Source organism: Dicentrarchus labrax, unplaced genomic scaffold, assembly GCF_905237075.1.
Source record: "Dicentrarchus labrax unplaced genomic scaffold, dlabrax2021, whole genome shotgun sequence".
In the NCBI taxonomy this organism is placed as follows: Eukaryota; Metazoa; Chordata; class Actinopteri; family Moronidae; genus Dicentrarchus; species Dicentrarchus labrax.
Window position 1 is genome coordinate 23,308,676 of NW_026136701.1, and position 19,321 is coordinate 23,327,996.

General features: G+C 39.5%; 1 protein-coding gene across 4 annotated transcripts in view; it reads right to left on the minus strand.

Annotated features, from left to right (window-relative positions):
• LOC127368552 (neuropilin-1a) overlaps positions 1 to 19,321 on the minus strand; it is a 122,338-nt gene that overhangs the window by 52,723 nt on the left and 50,294 nt on the right. For all 4 annotated transcript variants that reach the window (XM_051409480.1, XM_051409489.1, XM_051409499.1 and 1 more), the window contains exons 7-13: positions 14,715 to 14,870; positions 13,137 to 13,281; positions 10,013 to 10,188; positions 9,625 to 9,780; positions 5,020 to 5,164; positions 614 to 796; positions 293 to 334 (exon numbers count right to left, since the gene is read on the minus strand). In XM_051409480.1, the coding sequence (XP_051265440.1) occupies positions 293 to 334; positions 614 to 796; positions 5,020 to 5,164; positions 9,625 to 9,780; positions 10,013 to 10,188; positions 13,137 to 13,281; positions 14,715 to 14,870 (1,003 nt within the window). The remainder of the gene's footprint in view (positions 1 to 292; positions 335 to 613; positions 797 to 5,019; positions 5,165 to 9,624; positions 9,781 to 10,012; positions 10,189 to 13,136; positions 13,282 to 14,714; positions 14,871 to 19,321) is intronic.

Below are 19,321 nucleotides of genomic sequence, written 5' to 3' on the forward strand. Positions count from 1 at the left end.
GTGACTGCGGTCAGTACTGTTGGTGACACTGAATGATGGGACTATTGGTTGAATTAATACACTGATGTGGCAACCCTGTGCTGGCTGATTTATTTGTAAAACCTCCAGTTTAAAGTTACTGCAGTTTAGAGAAGAGAGAAAGAGAGGATGACGGGTAGAGAAAGTGAAAAAAATGAGAAAATATAACAGATAAAGACAGAAAAATGTGAGTAGATCAGAGGAGGAGAAGAAGAGGAACAAATGAAAGATGAGAAGAGTAAACATGGAAGCAGATTGTGGTGGACAGCCTCACCTGGTAGGATTTCCATGATGGGGTTGAGCGTTGTGGCGACTCCTGCATGAAACAGATGGGACAATCAGAGTGGGTTCAAAGGTCGTGTGGTTCTGTCCCACCCACACAGATGCCAACACATACTCAACACACCTCAGTTTATGGGAAATCAATACCAAGCTTTTGTGTCGGGTTGCACTGCAATTCAGGAGATGCTACGATTAAAAAGGATGCAGGTTTTCTTTGCCTCCAAAGAACATCGTATCTTCGCTTTGGGTGGTGCTACAAAAATAAAATCCTAAATACAGACATGGAGGAGGGAACTGAGTGATGGAGGTTTACCTGTCCCTGTGTCGTAGTCATCGGGTGCTTCGGTCTCGCCGCCACAGTCCTGTTGTCCTTCCTCACAGTCTGTAGTCTGGGTCGTGCCGGGGATGGTGATCGGCGCAGTGGTGGTCGCTCCGAACGTGGTCATGGGAAGTGTGGAGGCGATAGGCGTGGTGGGAGGTGCTGTAGTCGTAATGTCTAAAAAAAGAGAGATGGATAACAGTCAGAGTCAAAGTCAACGACGTTTGCTAGTTGCACAGACACACACAAGTACATTCGATTTCTTTCAGTCAATTAAAAAGAAATATCAACAAAGAAAGTGAAAAAAGTGGATACATTTAACAACAGTAAAGAATAAGAATAACTAGCTCACACATTCATTTCCTTTACACTGCAAGAACTTTTCCAGGAACCCGAGGAACCTCTTTTAGAAAACTTTACTTCCCTTTCCACAGGAGGAACCAGGGTCTAAAATTAACTGGTGCCACCAAAAAAGTCCCTGCTGAATGAGCACTATTTTCTGATGTCTAAGAACTATAATGGCAGAGTTTGCAGCGTTAAATGAGCTAACTGAGCAAAGGCAAACAAGAAAAACAAAACTTAACAAAACAATCTTTAACAAAAAACTGCTTTGGCAGAAAAATAACAAGAAAAGGGAACTGAGCTGCTCATCGCTGCTTTAAAAACCCAATCTTCATGATTCTTAAGTTGCGGTGGGAAAGCAAACAGGAAACCTTTAATTTAAAAATAACGAGCAGATCAGTGTTACTTTGGAAACAGGTCTTCAAGTGTTGCTCCTCATTGCAAACAAACCCCAAAGAACAACAACAAAGGGGAAAAAAAGCGTGTCAACCACAGCTGTTATCAGTAACCTGATCTTCACAGCTCCTAATATGTGGTGTAAATGCAAACAGGACTGTGCAGAAGAAGACCTTTGATCCTATGTTCCTGGGGCTTTTTGTTCTAAAAAGAAAATCCTTAAAGAAAGGAAGAAGAGGGATCTAATGAAACTGTTAAGGGCATCTGAGCAGTTTTGAAATGAAAGGGATGTTAAATTTAGCCAAATTTTAATAACATCATAAGACCTTTGGCCTTGCATTACCTACGCAAGAGATATCAGGTTGAATACCAGATACTCTCGTTGATAATCCTGCAAAACTCAAGTGCCTCCATTTTTCTGAAGACTGAAGAACCGACACTCTTGTTTCCCATCAAAGACCAAAGTAATACTGACAGACGCTCTTGTATCTTGTTAAATTCTACCATACAGTCGATGTCTGGTGATGTGTTTTTATGCAAATGAAGCAAATTGAACTTGAATTAGCATATGTAGGCTATGTAAAAATCACAGATGGTGTGCATGTAATTAAACTTTGTAAGGAAACGTGTTTGCAACGCTTTGAGTGGGATGGAGGTTTGCTCTCGCAGCAGCGTGGATGTAAGGAGATGATTTAACTCGAAGCTTGAAGCAGCATCGGCAATAACAAAAAAAAAAGACCTACCCTGATTAAACTGCTGAAACTGATCTGCAGGCGTATTGTGAGCTTGTTAGTTTCTCTTGTGTTGTTGTGAGCTTCAGTTGGCATTTCAATGTTTTTGTGGCAACAGGAAGAGACTTTTTGAGACAGTCGTTCAATGAATCCAAAAGGATCTGCTACTTCACTGATCTTACATCTAGCACCTTGTATTAAAAAAAAAGGCTTTTAATATCAACTTTAGTACATTTTGATTATTTAATAGTCTGGAATCAGCTTGTTTAGCTGTTGACAGCACTTGAGGTCAGAGCTTTATCATTATGTACGTTAATGAAGAGATAAACTGCCTCAGTGAGGTATGAGAGGGGTATGATTTGGATAATTGTATAGTACAGGATTGCTAACGTGTATGTTTGTGTGTGTGGGCTTAAAGTGTCTATATATGCATCTGTACGACTTTTCCAGTGTACACATGTGCTTGCATAATATTTGAGTATGTACAAATGTGTGTGTATGTATGTGCTCTTAGCAGCTTTGTTCTTTCCTGAAAGGAAACTCTGTTCATCTGGGACAAATACAGACACACTGCTTCAAAAACCACAGAGTTTCTTTTCCCCCTTTTTATTCTCTTTTTTTCTTTTGCTCTCACTCCTTTCACCCTCTCTCTCTCTCTCTCGCACACACACACACACACACACACACACACACACACACACACACACACACACACACACACACACACACACTCACTTAATCGTTCTATTGTTTATCTCCAGTGCCATCTGTGGTGCCTCCAAAATTCAGCAGGTCTGTCGCAGTCTCTGTGCTGCTGAGACCCCCAAACTTTTTAAAGTTTTTTTTAGGGTTAGGGTTATTAGGGTAACTTCTTAGGAGTTAGTTCCAAGACCAGGACCTCCTGAAATCCCCCTGTAAGGTGAAGTTTATCTCCTTATCTCCATTACTTCTCTCATCTCTCTCTCATCTTGTCCCTCCTGCTCTTATTCCATCCAATTCTCTCTCTCTCTCTCTCTCTCTCTCTCTCTACACACACACACACACACACACACACACACACACACACACACACACACACATCTCTCATCCTCTACTCTGCAATCTCTCTCCTGCTTTGACTGATCCTTATCTTATTCTCCCTACAGGGCAACCAGATACTCCAGAGAGCCTCCCTCCTCCCTTCATCTGTTCCTCCCTCACCTACTGTTGGAGGTCGAGTCCTCGTATCTCTCTTTTGACACACACACACACACACACACACACACACACACACACACACACACACACACACACACACACCATCCAGCTCTGACCACTGCAGCGGTAGAGATAGTAGCCTGCCATGGCATGCGTCAGCCTTTCATGTGCTCGCTCTCCTCACTCTCTCATTAAAGTGCAGATAAGCAGCCTGAAGTGTAAGCAGCAGTTCACTGTTTAAATGGCTGATTGGTTGGCTGACTGAGGCCAACAACGCATTAATGCAAATGCATCTGAAAGTGCTGTTTGCATGTTGAACATCTGACTTTTGCACCAATGTTTTACAGTGGTTTTTCCAACAATTTTGGCATTTGCACTGAAGCCCACTATTGGCCCCCTGTGACTTTAGGGCAATACACACACATACACACTGCCCATGTGGTGTAACATTATTTAAAGTACAATGGAAAAGTGCTGACAGAAGTAGTGATGTGCTTTGATGCTGTTGTTGTATAGGCTTACACAGAAAACACTCGCCCCTGGTGTGTGGACACTCATCATAGACGCCTTGTTGGCTTTTTACACGTTGTTACAAGTGGCTTTCCATCATTTTCAAAGAACACTGACAGAAGGGTATTAGCTAATTATCTAAAAATGGTTCACATGACACTGACATACATAATATAACCTGCTGGTCTTATCTCACTGTTTTTGAAAAACGCTGTTGTCTATGCAAGACTGCAGTTTTTGAATGTATCCCCTTGAGAACACGCTGAATGTTTTTGGTGGTGAGAAATGTTGTAGTTGAAAGCCCCAAATCAATGCTGATGCAAAGTCCCATGATCATGAGATGCCATACAGTGTTATTGTGGTTGTGTGGTCTTGAATTTCCCTCGGGATAAATAAAGTATCTATCTATCTATCTATCTATCTATCTATCTATCTATCTATCTATCTATCTATCTATCTATCTATAGTTTCTCCTTCGTGCTTAGAAGGGGAGGGTGAGGTGAGGAAGTTGCAACTACACTGCTAGATGCCACTAAATCCTACACACTGGTTCTTTAAGTTTGAAGAATGTGGTTTCAGGTGTTGACAGGTGCTAATATGGAGTTAAATATTCTAAAAGGATCATTCCTAATTTAAGTTTGTCCATATTAGTGTGAAGATGACTGATTGAAAACCCCATATGCAGCTGCAGTAAGAGCTATCTTAAGGAAAGCATCACTTCCTCTAACCCAGCTGCCTTTCTGTATGTTATTTGTAACAGTCTGTGAAAGCTGAGCTGAGCACTTATTCTCGACCAAGAACAACTCTGCCAAAGCCAGAAACCACAGGAGTGCTCTGCTTTAATATCAACCTCCATGTAATATTGTAATATTAAAATGTAATATGACGAGACAAATTGCCTTGGGGTTGACAGTTTATACTCGCCCTTCTTGTTATTGTTTGGCAATAAATAAAGGTTTTAGATACATAGAGTAGGCCTGTGAATTCCCTTTAAGTTCAATCATTAGATATTATTATTATAATATATAAGTTAAAGATCAAAAAATGTTCATGTAAACACTAAATGATGGATATTACAAGAATCCTGGACTATATTATGATAAAAATACCAAAACACTCAATGTTCTTTATGAAACTAACCTAACCTGCTGTATTTGAAAGAAAAATGTTGGTTCAAGTTCTTTTAAACAACATTTCATATGAAGTCAACGCATGGACACTCACCGTCCAGTTCACAGCCCAGCAGCTCCAGTCGGAGGCCCAGGCCCTCGTTGGTGGCTCTCTCTGGGTAGATCCTGACGAAGCGGGTCAGGAGGGAACCCACCGACCTCAGCTCTGGGGTGTCGTGGTTCTGATTCCCGGAGAATATCTGAGGCAGAAGACAAGAGAGACATATCAGAGCCTGGTAGACACATTTCTTACAGAGGCTTTAACATTAAATTAACTGTATAATTAGTTTTTTTTTTTAAGGAAAAGTAATGAGAGACTGTTGACTGAAGTTGGTACACTCTCTGTCTGATCCAATTTCTAACTGCAAATAGTCGCTTGAGTTGATTTTATGTAGCCCAGAGTATCAGAAAACAGTGTTCACAGATCAGTAAAGCACTACAATGTAATGTTAGGCTATATTGCGTTGAACATTAGGAAATCCTTTTCCAGAAACTGTAGCTAAGAATGATTTTCTTTTTCTGAATAAATCACAGTGTCATTATGTAAATGACAGAAAGAAATGGGCAAATCTGACTGCTCTCTTCCTGCTGGGAAAACCACTAATTGCGCTGTGAAGCCCATCCTCGGGCGCTGAACGGGAATAAAACACACAATAACGTATACTGTTCTGATGTAAATCTGTTTCTGATCCAGCGTTGGACAGTTTGATAAGAAGTTTAAACCGAATGAAGAGAGGAAACAAAAGCAAACACCGGGGGAAATCACAACCAGAGGCCATCCTTTCATACGTCCGACATGGAAACAGCACAGATGAAAATGGTTTCCGTCACACTGGGAGTCAAGTGGTCGGACACCGAACACCAAAAGCACTCCTGCCTGTCTGAACCGCTGAGGCTTCCTTTTGCCTGATTTATCCCAGGCTGCTGTGTGGCATTTTGGGCGTGGCTAGGATGTGACCATGTGTGCAAAAAGGGAACAAAACAAAATACACAAAAAGTTGTTCTCTTTGCCTGCGTGGAACTACAGTGGCACATGCTAAACAGAATGCTAACTCTTTAGCTTCTTCTTTTGTTTGTTTTTGACAATAAATAATAATAAAAAAGGGATTATTTTACCTGTTTACATTACAAATAAACAGGATTGAAAATCCAATCAGATCAATGCTATATGCTAACTCTCATTATTTATGTTGTGTGTGTACTGAACTGTCTTTTTTAATGCCCCTTTGATGAAGATAAATTTTTTGTTTTATTCTATTTTTATGGTTTAGTTTTTAGTTTTTAACATCTGTTGTGTTTTCTCAGCACCTTCATATTTAGCTTCCACCTCCACCTCTTCCAAGCTCGCTGATTGGATTCTTTCTTTGCTGAAATGCACCATGGGAGTCGTAGTTACCGGTATTCCTCAAAGTTTCTCCACAAGCTGTACCTTAGTGTCTTTATCAAAGAGAGATAGTTTCTAACACGGTTCTTTTTAATTATTTAGTTATTTTGTAATGATGATTTAGCTCGGGGAGTTTCATGCTGATCAAAGCTGAACAGGAACTCCAACTGTGAGATGTAATATTATCTATGGGAAAAATTAATGAGACTTTTACATCTGGAGCCAAGGATATCTGAAATAACTCTATAATAAATGCATAATAATGCATTAATATTTACTTGGGTTTAAATTGAGCTGTTCTTTTAAGGAAATTTAACTTTTTAGTTAAAGTAAGTGCCAAATTACATCGCTATTTCTGCAAAACTTACCTGTAAAGTGTAATTACCCCATTTTTAACGCATTGTCGTTTCCGTTTCTGTGTCTCTGTGTGGGACGTGTACCAACACCGCACCCATAAACTGATTCATTTTAAGCAACAGTAGGTTTAAGTACACACGATTTTGTTATTTTTCAGTGTTCAGCACTTTATACACCAAAACATGTTTATTCACGTGTAATTGTCAGGCCTACTGATGTGGGATGAATCATAAAATCAATAATTATAATAAAATTAAATAGAGTTCAGCTCCAAACTGAACCTGAATACATCAGGTTGAGTTAACAACAATTCAAATTCACTCTTATTCTAAATGTAACTCCCTAAATGTTCCTCAACCTACTGTGTAGCACATAATCACATGTTATATAAAACACATGTCTAAATTGGTGTTTCTGCTTATTTAAGTCTCTTCTTCTGTTTATGCACGAGCACACAGTGCACATACGTGAGCATACAGTGTGTACAGTGTGTGAGCTGAGGCATGTATAAACGCATGTACCAGCCAGGGACCTTCCTGAACCTTCCTGCCTAGATCTTTTGAAGAGGCTTTATAAAAAGACACAGGAAACAGAGCAGAGAGGTGGAGTGAAGGGACAGAGGAGCATGTAGATCTCCGTCTGCAGTAAATCAGCAGGAGTCTGATGGCTAACCTCGTCCTCCGCCCTGCCATCTGGAACACATAGAGGAGGAAGTGGCACCAACAGGGCCAGCCGAGGAGAGGAAGTGGGGTCTTGAAAGCAATGACATGAATTTCCTCTTGAGGATCAGAATCAAAGTCGCACCAATCGCCAAGAAGGGTTAGAGGACCAAGACTGGTGGGATCTCATATTTACTAGTGGTGATCTGAGTCTGTGATATTTTTTTTTATCTTGTCTCTGTGTTTCGTACTGAAAGCTCCATGAAACCATATAAATTAATTTAACTCAAAACATTGTTGAAACTGATCACGTCAAACATTTAAAGTAAAACCAACTCAATTTAGTTAAAAAAGTAGCTTCAGTAAAAGTGATACTGACTTAATTTGGTCATTTTTATTAAGAAAATACATATTAAAAAGTACAAAATCAGGAATATTTCTGTAACTTCTGTCACTTAAAAAATACCAGTAAAAGCTGCTTCATTAAGTATCCATGTTGACTTTTTTTTTTAGTTTTACTTAAAATGTTCAATGTAATGTGTTGTGACTGCAGTGTCTTCTTTACATTTTCTGGTGAAGGTGCAGGTGGCGCTCTTGTCCTCATTTGTTCAGCCATTGAGGCCATTACAACTCATTTCAACCACACAATTGTTCCTCTGTTTATTCAAACCAGATGATTCTGTGAGATATGTATGTTGTGGAAACGGTTTCAGCTGATCGATTCTACAGTAAAGCTAAAAAAAGAACAACATTCGTCCGTTTACAAAGTGACATTAATGGCTAACTGACTGATATATTCACAGTAATTTACAACAGCGTAGGCTTTGTTTCAGTGGGGGAGTAGAATGAATCAAAAAGGGTTATTGTGAATATAATTATAATGACAAAAAAAACAGAAAGATGCAAATTGTTACATTTTGAATGCACCGCTTAAAAACAAGTTTAGCTTTTTTTCCTAGAGACCTGATACCTGAAATAATGTTGTGTATTTCTGTCTTTACTACAGAGTGCCTTTGATATTGAATGAAGAACACAAAGAGGAGGTGGCAGCTGGCAGGACGCTGGCAAATTGCTCCTGGAGCTCTAAAAGCATAATTGTTGTGAACACACAGCAATAATGGAAGGTGACTCAGATGAATATATTAATGTTTTTTTATCAGCTCCTCCATTTTCTTATCTGGATTACAGCAGTTGTTAAGATTTTAGTGAGTAAATCCAATAAATTCAATTAAGTCAGGTTCAGAAATGTGATTTTACATATTGTTTTGGTATTTTTGGGGGTGTTATTAAGGCTAAATATTGACTGTAGAAAAGTAATGGATAAAGGAATCAATAAAAAATCCTCTTAAACCTTATATTTCATTTTCTAGTCTGTATTTCTTACCTGTAATATTATTTGCTCCTACAACAACCCAATTTACATTTGAAAGCTTAATCATTCCTTGTGTCAAGGTTCTGTTGAGCGCGTCAGACAAAAGCATCCAACAAACAGCTCAGTCAGAGCTCATATGAATAGTAGTCTGTAATTTGGGTACTAAAACATTTCATTCCAGGAGCGGCGCTATGCGGCCAGTCGAGCGTCTGTCTGATGGCCTCCAGGAATTACAGATTACAGTAAGGGGAGGTTTATTTCATGTCAACAACCTTTTATTTGTCTCCTGTATAATTTACTTCCTGTTCATCTGTGTTGGCCTGCATCAACATACTGTCATTGAACGAGGCAGACAGCATGGATACAGTATGATACAGAAGGGAAGAGAGGACGAGCCAAAAGTGGATGAAAAAAGAAGGTTTCACATCTTACAAGCTTTTTAGTTGAATTCTCATTTGCTCACTAATGAATCTACAGCACAATAAGCTATGTTTCAGATAAATACAACTATTGACGACCACTTCTTGCTGTACTAATTCTAAAAGTGGTGTATAAACATCTACTGTTTTAAATACACAAATACAAAGACTGATAACCGTATTGCTGATACAACTTTCAGATCAACACAGTCACATGAGTCAAAACTGAGTCAGCAGCCGATCTAAAAAGGCAACCTTTCTCTCAACTTGGGGTCAGAAACTACTAGACAGACGGACACATGTCTTAGGGATGAGGATTTAAAGGTGGGGTAAGTCACTCTGGAGAAAGATGTTGACTGATCCAACCTTTAGTTCTGTGATTCTGTATCATTTTAGCAGTAATGTGCGTGGAACCACGTGTGTCAAACGCAGGTTGAATGCACATTATGTATGCACGTGTTGAACCAACCTTGGGCTTGGTGGTGTTGTCCTCCTTGACAATGGTCCAGTCCACTCCGTCCAGGCTGTAGCCCACCCTAAACTTCTTCATAAATACGTTCCTGTCGCGGTGTTTCCCTCCCTGGATCACCACGCCGCTCACCATCTTGTCCTGGCCCAGATCCACCTGCCAGGGACGACGAGAAAGGGCAAAACGGTTGATTTGACTTTAGGGACAAACGATGATAGCAGACTTCACTGACTGATACATAGACTATTCATAAGTGATTGTTCCGTTCTTTTTTGGTTCAATAAACTGTTTCTTGCAGCAGAAATGAAACAAACCCATTACACCCTAAAAAATACAAAGTATGGCTATTCCCTGTCACTAAACTTTCAATGTTCAGTATAAAACCCACCTGTAGCCACTCGTTTCTGAAGGGCTGCTTGGTTTGCTGCCCAGTCCAGCCCGATCTCCCCGTCAATAAGCGGACGTTTTCAGCCACCCAGCCCCGGTCAGCATACGACGAGGCATTGATCTGAGCGTCTGAGATCTGACCTGAGACCATCCCCAGCATCCCTGAACATGGGTAGTCTGTGCAGAGAGAGAGAGAGAGAGAGAGAGAGAGAGAGAGAGAAAGAGGGAAACACTGTTGGATAAGAAACTTTTGAAAGGCGTAGAGTATGATAAGAAAGGCTACTGTCATCCTTATCTTGTCACTGCTTTAGTCAGCGGTTTTAGTTGATGCCCTCTGGGCGCAGCTACAGTGTTAAGTTAAGAGTAAAAACACCAAAGACTAATTTATCATCTCTGGGAGGAGTTTTTTTAAGCTGAACGTGGAATGATGTAGCTTTTTGTGTGTATAAGCATGTATTGTTGTTTTGAGTGAATTACTGTATTGTTGGCTACTTGTGTACTATTAATACAGATGCAGCCACTAGCACTGGTATGATTCTCCATACTCCAAAATGGACGTGACCATGGAGAGCAAACATGCATGACTGTATCTGTGCTTTAGTATTACTACTTCTCCTACTCATGGTTGCTGGAAAATCTAGCCTGTCCTTTTCCCTTTTTCCTGGGATTTACATGTGTACACTGGTGTTTATGGCAGAAAAAGGGGTTTAACCTTGTATTCTTATCTGTTCAATCCACTAAAAAGTTATAAAATGTATCTGAAATGTTATTAACAAAGATTTAATATGCTATAAATTATCCCAACTATTCAAATTTATCCAAAAACTCTCAATGTCATACATTTAGCATGATGTCATTTAGAGACGGACTTTCTCTCAGCACCCCTAACTCTGACCGACTACCTACTGCTACTACTGTTTCGAAGGCCAACAAGAACACTGCGTCAAAATACTTCTTAGTGGGTGTCCAGAATGAAAAAAACAGCCAATCAAAACTAATTCTAAGGGCTGCGTTGCTTCAGGTGCCGGTGAGAGGATGAAATATGATCCAGTAAGTCTAGTTTGAGTAGCAAATCCATCAGTTTGAAGGATTATCAAAAGCCAGAACACTGCACAGCAGGTTATCGTATTCAGAGGAGGGACGCTGGGAAGTTATCAGGAGGGAAACAGTAGAGAAACACTGTTAGTGTTACAAAGCAATCTAACAAAGCAATCTACCAGGAACGTGTGCTTGATTGGGCAAAACAGCACCGCGCTGGATGACATGATGCACGGAAAGTTGAGCCAAGCTGAACTTTTCTCTCAGACTCTGGCGAGAAAAGTTGACCCTGGCGCGACTTCCAGGCTCAAGTCAAGCCAAGTAATTATTTATATGACCATAATCAAAAAGGGCTTTACTATCTATACAACATACGACACCCTCTATTCCTCGACCTCAGATTCACATGAGGAAAAACTCCTCTGACCAAAAAGGAGGAAAACCTCGTATTTTATCTTCTGTACCTACGGTAAAGCCTTCACATAAACTCAGCCAGCCATTCAGGTTACTTTACAACTAGTGCTATTAAAACAACAGGATATACTATACGACAATGCGGAATTTGTGCTTTTTTGCATGTCCATCTGAGAATTACATGAGTATACGTTGTCAGAAGCCTCGAAGCAGCTGGTAGCAGAGTCTTTGGCAAATGTTGGAGGTTCAAAGTCTTGTCTCATGGTTCACTTGACACTGACAGACTCGCCTGTTGAAAGGGATGATACATGTGGCCTTCAGGCTACAAGACAATCTGTTGAACAACCAGGCCAGTCTGCTTTCCCCAGTGTTGTTCAAGTACTAGGGAATGTACTGGGAAAATGACTGGATAATTGAGAGGCTTTAGCTGTGCGTTTAGTTTTCTCGGAATAAGAAAACTTAATGAAACTCTAAAATATGTGGACACAATGGTCTGGTCACTGCGAGCCAAGTTAAATCCATTATCCACAACAAGCTAGATCTAATATCCGGGCTCAAACAGTCACGGTCTCAGTGTGATATTTGTATTTGACAAATGCTTCCAGAGTTATATCTGCAGCTTAACAACAGCTCCTGAGGATGTAAATTCTTCCATAATGTGAATTTACAGCTACTCAGCGCTCTTTATGGAAGCCCCCCACAGTACTGTCTGTGTGTCTTCATGTGTGTTTCTGCGTTTATGAGTACCAAATGTCCTTCCAGGGGAGAGAAAAAATGGGTTACATGGGCAAAAGTGAGCTTGTCTTTCATGTATTAGATCACTTCTTTAAATTGTATGTTTTGGATTAGGAGTTTGGTTAAGGAAATTGGAATAAATTCAGGTCAAGATGAGGTTTAAGTTTATGTTCTGTTTCACGTTCAGCACTCGCACACCAAACACACACTTTCCCAGCTGTGTCATTATATCTCCTGAATCACCTGTCTAGCACTCTACAGCCTGTTCTCCTATGAGTAAGGGCCTAATATCTACTTTATGGAGCTCTCCTACTGAGAGTTGCTTGTAGCACATCAAGGACTAAGGTTTATATAATGTTAGAGGATGAGTAATGAGGCAGCATGATTTCCTCTGCTCCTCTGTAATGAATAACGGTGTCCTTCTGTGGGAGTTTGCGCTCGCCTTGGAAGTGGTGATTATTTTAAATCAACAGAGAGCAGCAGGAGATTCTCATCAGGCAGCCAAAAAGATGTTCGTTTGATTCACGATGTGCAAAAGTGAGAAAACAAAAGGGAGTACGGTCCGAAAAGGACAGCCGGCCGGGGCCATGGGGCAGATCAACCCCTCACTCAGTTCATCTCATGAGAGGTGTTTGCGTTACTTTATTTATGAATTCCCTTCGTAAGGATACATTTAGTGTTTGTAAAAATGCATCTAAAGTCTGTAAAAGAACATTTATCTTTGTAAAATGTTACGAAAGCCAACTTTACGTTTGTTAAAGTAAGTTTTACAACGTAGGCTTAGAGTTTGCAAATGTATTAAAAAATATTGGATGTGTGTGTATTCCAGCACTCACAGGATGTGCCGGAGTTATTGAAGAACATAAAACAATGCATCATGAGTTCAATGCTGGGAGTGAAGCCTCATATCATGTACAGTATGAGTTTGCTAACGTTACCTGATGTTCTGCAGCCGTATATCTCAAAGCGCATACAGATGCCTTGCTCCCAGGATATGGGACGGATGCGGATGTAGCGAGCTAGAGTCTGTTTGGGGAGGTAGGCGTGAACCTCATCTGTTGGGTTGTGGTTCCCCTGAAAGATCTGATGATAAGAAAAAATAGGAAAAAAAATGGAAATGAATGCTTCTGTTACCCATACTTTTTGTTACAAATATTATCAGTACTACTTTACTAACTTACTACTGTTGCTATACAGGTATTGAGTACCACCACCAGTACTACTCAGGACAACTGTAATACTGCTTCTACTGCTGCTATTAAAACTACTACTATTATCACTGCTATTACAACAATCACCACCTTAGTCTCTACTATTTGCAATGCTACTGAAATGGGAGCTGGTACTGCTGCAGGTGTTGCCACAACTACTACTACTGATGCTGTGTCACCTGCTGTGGCTACTACTATCTCCATTATTATTACTACACTACCACTTATACTGCAACTACTGCGATTGTTAGTATTCCAAGTACTACTTCTGCTGCAACGACTAATACTACTGTTAGAAATGCTTTTTGTGTATTGAGCTTGCACATGACAACAGTGTGTCTAAATACTGTATTGATGCACATAAAAGCCACAGCTGCAGTGTTGTTTGAAACAGCATGTGGTTATAAAGACTTGTAATCACTGACCTTTCAGGGTATTTTCTTTATGTATGACAGTAGCCTACATTATATTCCTCTGGCTCAAATCTACTGTATGCTTTTATTCAAATTGCCTGAAAATACTGCATGAATAGCTAATGTTGTGGAATAATCAGCTGACTGTAAATGGCCTACAATAAACTTCTGGTATCCCTCCAGGCATTAAGACATAAATACAAATAGTATGATTGGAACAAATGTTCAAGGATATTTTATTTTCATTCACAACAGAGTTGTAGAATGACATTTAGATAAAGTTCCCTTTCTGTTACCTCCAAATAAAAAAAAGTGTGATATGTTATATGTAAAAAGTATAATTTCCACATCACTATGAATATGCTAACTGTGTTCCATCCTAAAGTTTCCCTTCATTCAAACATCCAACTGTAAGAACAAGAAGAAAAACAGATTTATGAATGGAGGAGGACTTTAAGTAGAATCTGGTTTGACTTATTTTGACATACATTGAGGCTGTTCATCATGAAGCATTCAAGACAAATTTAGCGTAGTGGAAATCTCTTAAGGCTCAATTTAACTGCAGTTGAGACTTGACGTGATGTACAACGTCTGTCAATATGTTCAAGCATCGATTCATCTCTGCACCGTCGCTAAGACAACCTCCAGACCAGTGTTTCTTCAAAGAAATGGATTCTGATTTTGATGAGAGAAGTGGGATGTAAAGCAGACTTTCAGCGCACTCATTTCAGTCAAGGCTCAGATTAGGGATGCTGCCAAAGGCTGTCAGCCTTGGAAAACATTGATTCAGCCACCCACATTTCTGTTCCCATTGATTAGAATGCAGTGTCCTTCATTACTCATCAATATTAGATAGCTATGGGTTGTTACAGCATCAGTGACTCATCATTACCTTCTGCTTTGAGCCCTCCTTCACGGTGACCCAGTCCTCTCCGGTGGAGCTCAGGTCCACTTTGTACGAGCGAACATAGTAGTGCTTCTTGGTCTCTTTTGAGATCGCTCCCTGCGTCCCGATGGCCGTGACGAATCGGAGAAATCCCAAATCCACCTGGAAACACAAAATATGAGGACAGGTCAATGATAGGATTACAGGCGAGGAACATCCGCAGAAGCTACTGGGTGCTCGAAATTAGGATTTGATTTAGACATATATCCACATATTAATTCATCTGTAACACCTGAACATGTTGTGAATGAAGAAATGTAGTTAACAGAGAACAGAGAAGTTTGAACAGTTAAAGAGCTAAAAGTGATCATTAAAATGATTGAAAATAGATACTTTAAAACTACTGAATAAACACTTCAAATCATTACCTAAAAAATACGGATGGACTGTGGAAATAGCTAACTCTCAGGTGATTAAACACTAATGAAAACATAGCTATGCATATTATATTTCATTTCTGCCTATAGATCCTCCTTAATGTTAAACACGGGACCTTTAATTTAAAAATGGTAATTAGCTGTTTTGGATAAATGGTTGAAATAAAAACCAGCTTCTGACTCTCTTAGAAAACTTTACTTTTATATAATTAGTGTTGAATAAAAAGCGGTGTTGAAGCGGAACTTGAGTTCATCTGACAGGACTGCAGGGGTACATCAGACTGAAAAAAGTTCGGCATAGAGGTTAAAGAAGTGGATTTGTGATGGAAAATCGAGATGGAGACAGCAAATAAGAAAGACTTTCCCCTCTTACAAAAAGTACTGTCAAAAAGCACTTAAGAAAGGAAATGAAAGCCTGAGGATGCAGAAGTTTTGAGCCTGATTTAACCCCAGACAAACATAATGTTGTGTTTGTTCTGGGCAGGTCTTAAAGTGTCAAAGTGTGTAACTGCATTAAAAAGAAGGACATTTCTTTGGAGTTACTTCTTGAACCTTACAAACACAATATAATTTAAAGTTAAATGGATTACCAACTCTACTAGATCAAGAGCCAAAAGCAGTACAAAGTATGCTGCAAATACACCACAGCCTTGTACCATGTTTCACTTGATGTGGGAAACAAGAGGCTCAGATCTCATTAATTATACTGTGATCCGTCCATAAGTAGACAGTGAAAAATCAGAGCAGGACGCTGGAGAGATTGTCAGCCCCGTTTGTTAAGACAACCGCCTCTCTACGGCATAACGAAGACCTTCACGGGAACATTATGCAGTCAGTATACTCCTCTACTAAACTGCTGACAAGCGTTGTGAGTCATGAGTACCCTCCCTAATCATTCTCTCTTCAAATACCTACTTAAACCCGGTGAGACGAGGTGCTGACAGCTTAAAATCCTCTCGATCATTTTAGTTTCCATTGTGGCAACGATGACGGACACTAAAATGTTCTTTGATTTAAAATTTACACTTCAGATACTTATATACGAGACTGCTTTACATTTACTTAGTTGATTTACTTGGTGCTACTTATTGATTTTGATTGATGCAGTTAGGTGCGATACTGTGTGTTCACATTGTCAACAAAACAATCTTTTTCTAGAAAGGGACAAAGCACGACATGTGATTTAGGTGTTTAACACACGGAGGTTTGAGCCTCGGGCTGCTGATCCACAAGGATGTCCTGATGACATCTTTTCTGAGATGCTGAGAAGTGTGTGTGACGTCAAACTCATTTAAAGCATACCAGACAGTGTGTGTGAGTGAGTGTGTGGGAACCAGCTCTGCATCAATTTAACGGTTGTCCACCCGCATCACTAATGACTACTGTGTGGCCTGTGCTGTACCCACTGGAGGTTGAGAGGTTACGTTAGACCAACAGCAGATATTATGAGAGAATCTGTGAATAAATAATGTAAAACAACTTGACCAAAACATAGCTTGAGTTTATGCTCAATTTCAGAATTTTAGGAAATCTAGTTTTGCCAAGAATTAAAAGAGAAGATTTATCGTTTTAATCTTGGTGCATCCAAACAGAAAGGTCCAGGTTGGCCTAGCTTAGACTGCAAGCAGGGGGAAACTCCTAGCCTAGCCTTGTTTTACTGTAAGAAGTTTTGTGTGCAACCTTTATCCCTATAAACCCCTGTGATTCTTGGATGTAATAGTGGCTGCCTCGCTAACTTAATAAAACATGTATTATTAAAAAATACACTTTGGTGTTGTGAGAAATGTTTTTGTAATGCAATTTCTTTATGCCCTAGGTCTAACAGGTCCTGAATCTCTGCTGACGAACAGAGAAGAAACTGTTATCACCCCTCTATCACCTCCCATCTCATCTGGCTCTAGGTAGGATAACAAACAAGCAAAATGTCAGAGGTTAGGGTCAAGATGTCAGGGTTAAACCCAAACAAACTCTTAGCCAGCAGGCGAGTTAATGTTGACACAAAAGTAGTAATGACTTGGGCCTAAAGATTTAGCTAATAATACTATAAAAACTGATGAATTCTCAGGCTCGAAAAACAACAGAAAACACACAAATGAACCAGAACAAACTATGTTAAAGACAGTGATATGTGTACATATGCACATTAACTGGTACAAAATCAGTACAGCATACATGTACAGGTTTTAAGACTATAGATTATCTATCTGTTATCTTATTTTAGAATGAAGCTCCTCAATTGCATGCAATGTTAGAGCGTATCCTCACTTAATCTTCACCTGCCGTCCTGTTGTTTTCTGACAAATATCAAGTTTTTAATTCTTAAAATCTCTACAGACCACGGCAGCAGTCTACTAAAGCAAAGGGAATTAGCTGTCACAGCTTGAAATAGCCAACATTTCTCTGGTGGCTGAGGGGAATTTCCCAGTTTGATTGTATGACTAGACTGGCTAAACATATTGTCTTGTGTCTGATTGAGTTAGAATACCCAGTATAGTAAACAAACTCACTAACAGAGAACCCCCCCTCTCTCCCTTGCCAGACATCCTGACAATAAATTCCACCTATTTGGAAGCATTTTAATTTTGGTTTTAGTTTTAAACTGACAAAACGGTGTAACTTGATGTTTTTTAACCAAGTGTGATTATCTTCATTTCACAAGCAGTTTCCCTTGTTCAAAGCAATAAAATAAGTAACTCCAAGTGAAATTACAGTGACATTATCTCATCTCGTGGCTATACTTTTTACCACTTTTCTCATGAAATTATGATCTAAGGGCTAAATAACAGATGACCGAGGCATTTTATCTCACTGCAGCAAAGAAGCGTCCAGAAACAAGGCTGTTCAAAGCGCTTAGAAAAAATACAGATACAAGAAAAAGATTAATAAAAAAGATAGTTATCATCAAAGAGAGCAGTAGCGATAATAAAAAAGCCTTACAGTGATCTTTTTAAATCAGTGATTCACATGGGTATACTGTCTTAATGTAAAATTAAATTACATACAACTTGTCCGTTTATAGTTATCACATCAAGTTCCTGCAAACTGCATTAAAGCCTGAAGTGCAGTCGATTTGTTTTCAGAACTTTATATTAAATGAGGTGACACTCCATTTGACTTCCATTTCATTCCACTCCGCTAAACTAAATTGCTTGTTTGTTGAGTTTGGAAATGATCAGTTGCATACCAAAATACACAGCGCTTCAGAATGTGGGATGGCTGTAATATATGGTGTGTAATTATATTACCATAGAGATGTTGCCGCTGTGATACCGTACATGAGAAGGGACCAGAGGCCATTATTTAACTTCTCCCACTGTTGCTTTTTGAGGAGAAGGGAAGAAAATAGCTTCTCGTGGGTCTGTGTGGGCTCGGAGACTGACGGGGAGACCCCTGGGAAATGATTTTCTGTGGGATTGCTCGCCGACGTTCCCAGCTGCCTTCAGTTTTAAATTCCCATGAGATCCCCACGAACACAACACATACTGTATGTAACAAAGAAATTGTGTATGGTAAATTCTGCTGTGAAAGCAAATAAACAAGCTAGATAATTTCTGTTGTAAATTACAGCCTCAAGAGTTGGGTTAAGAAATCAAGTAAAGTGGTTTTCAATCATTTTAGCTTGTTTAGGTTGCTTAAAATGTCTACTTATGACTCCTATCTCAGAGTTGTGAGCAGTTCAACCAGAGAGTGATATTTCTATCAGAATGATTTATTTAAAGGCTTTTTGAGAGGCCTTAAGAGGTGACAGCATCAAGTATTTCATGAGAAATAAGTATTTTTCTTTCTTATCCCTTGAATCATCTTATGACGTCTTAGATTTACCTTTGTCACCCCAGTTTGGGCAACACTGATATATGTAAACAGATTTTGGTGTAAGTCCCTAAGAATCAAAGTGCAAAGGCTTTTTATATATATATATATATATATATATATATATTCAGTGATCATACAGGGAGACCTATTTCTCTATTATAGAAGAGACACATTTCAACAGTTGCCTCAATAGATTAGAATATAATGCAGTCATGAGAAGTAAGAAAAGTAGGCAATTTTCACAGTGAGTCCTAGAATCCACTGGCGGAGGCAATCTTAAGCTGAACGATTAGCAGAGTAATCAATTACTTGAGCGACAGAAAATTAATTTGCGTTGTTTTGATAAAGTCCCTTTTCAAGTAA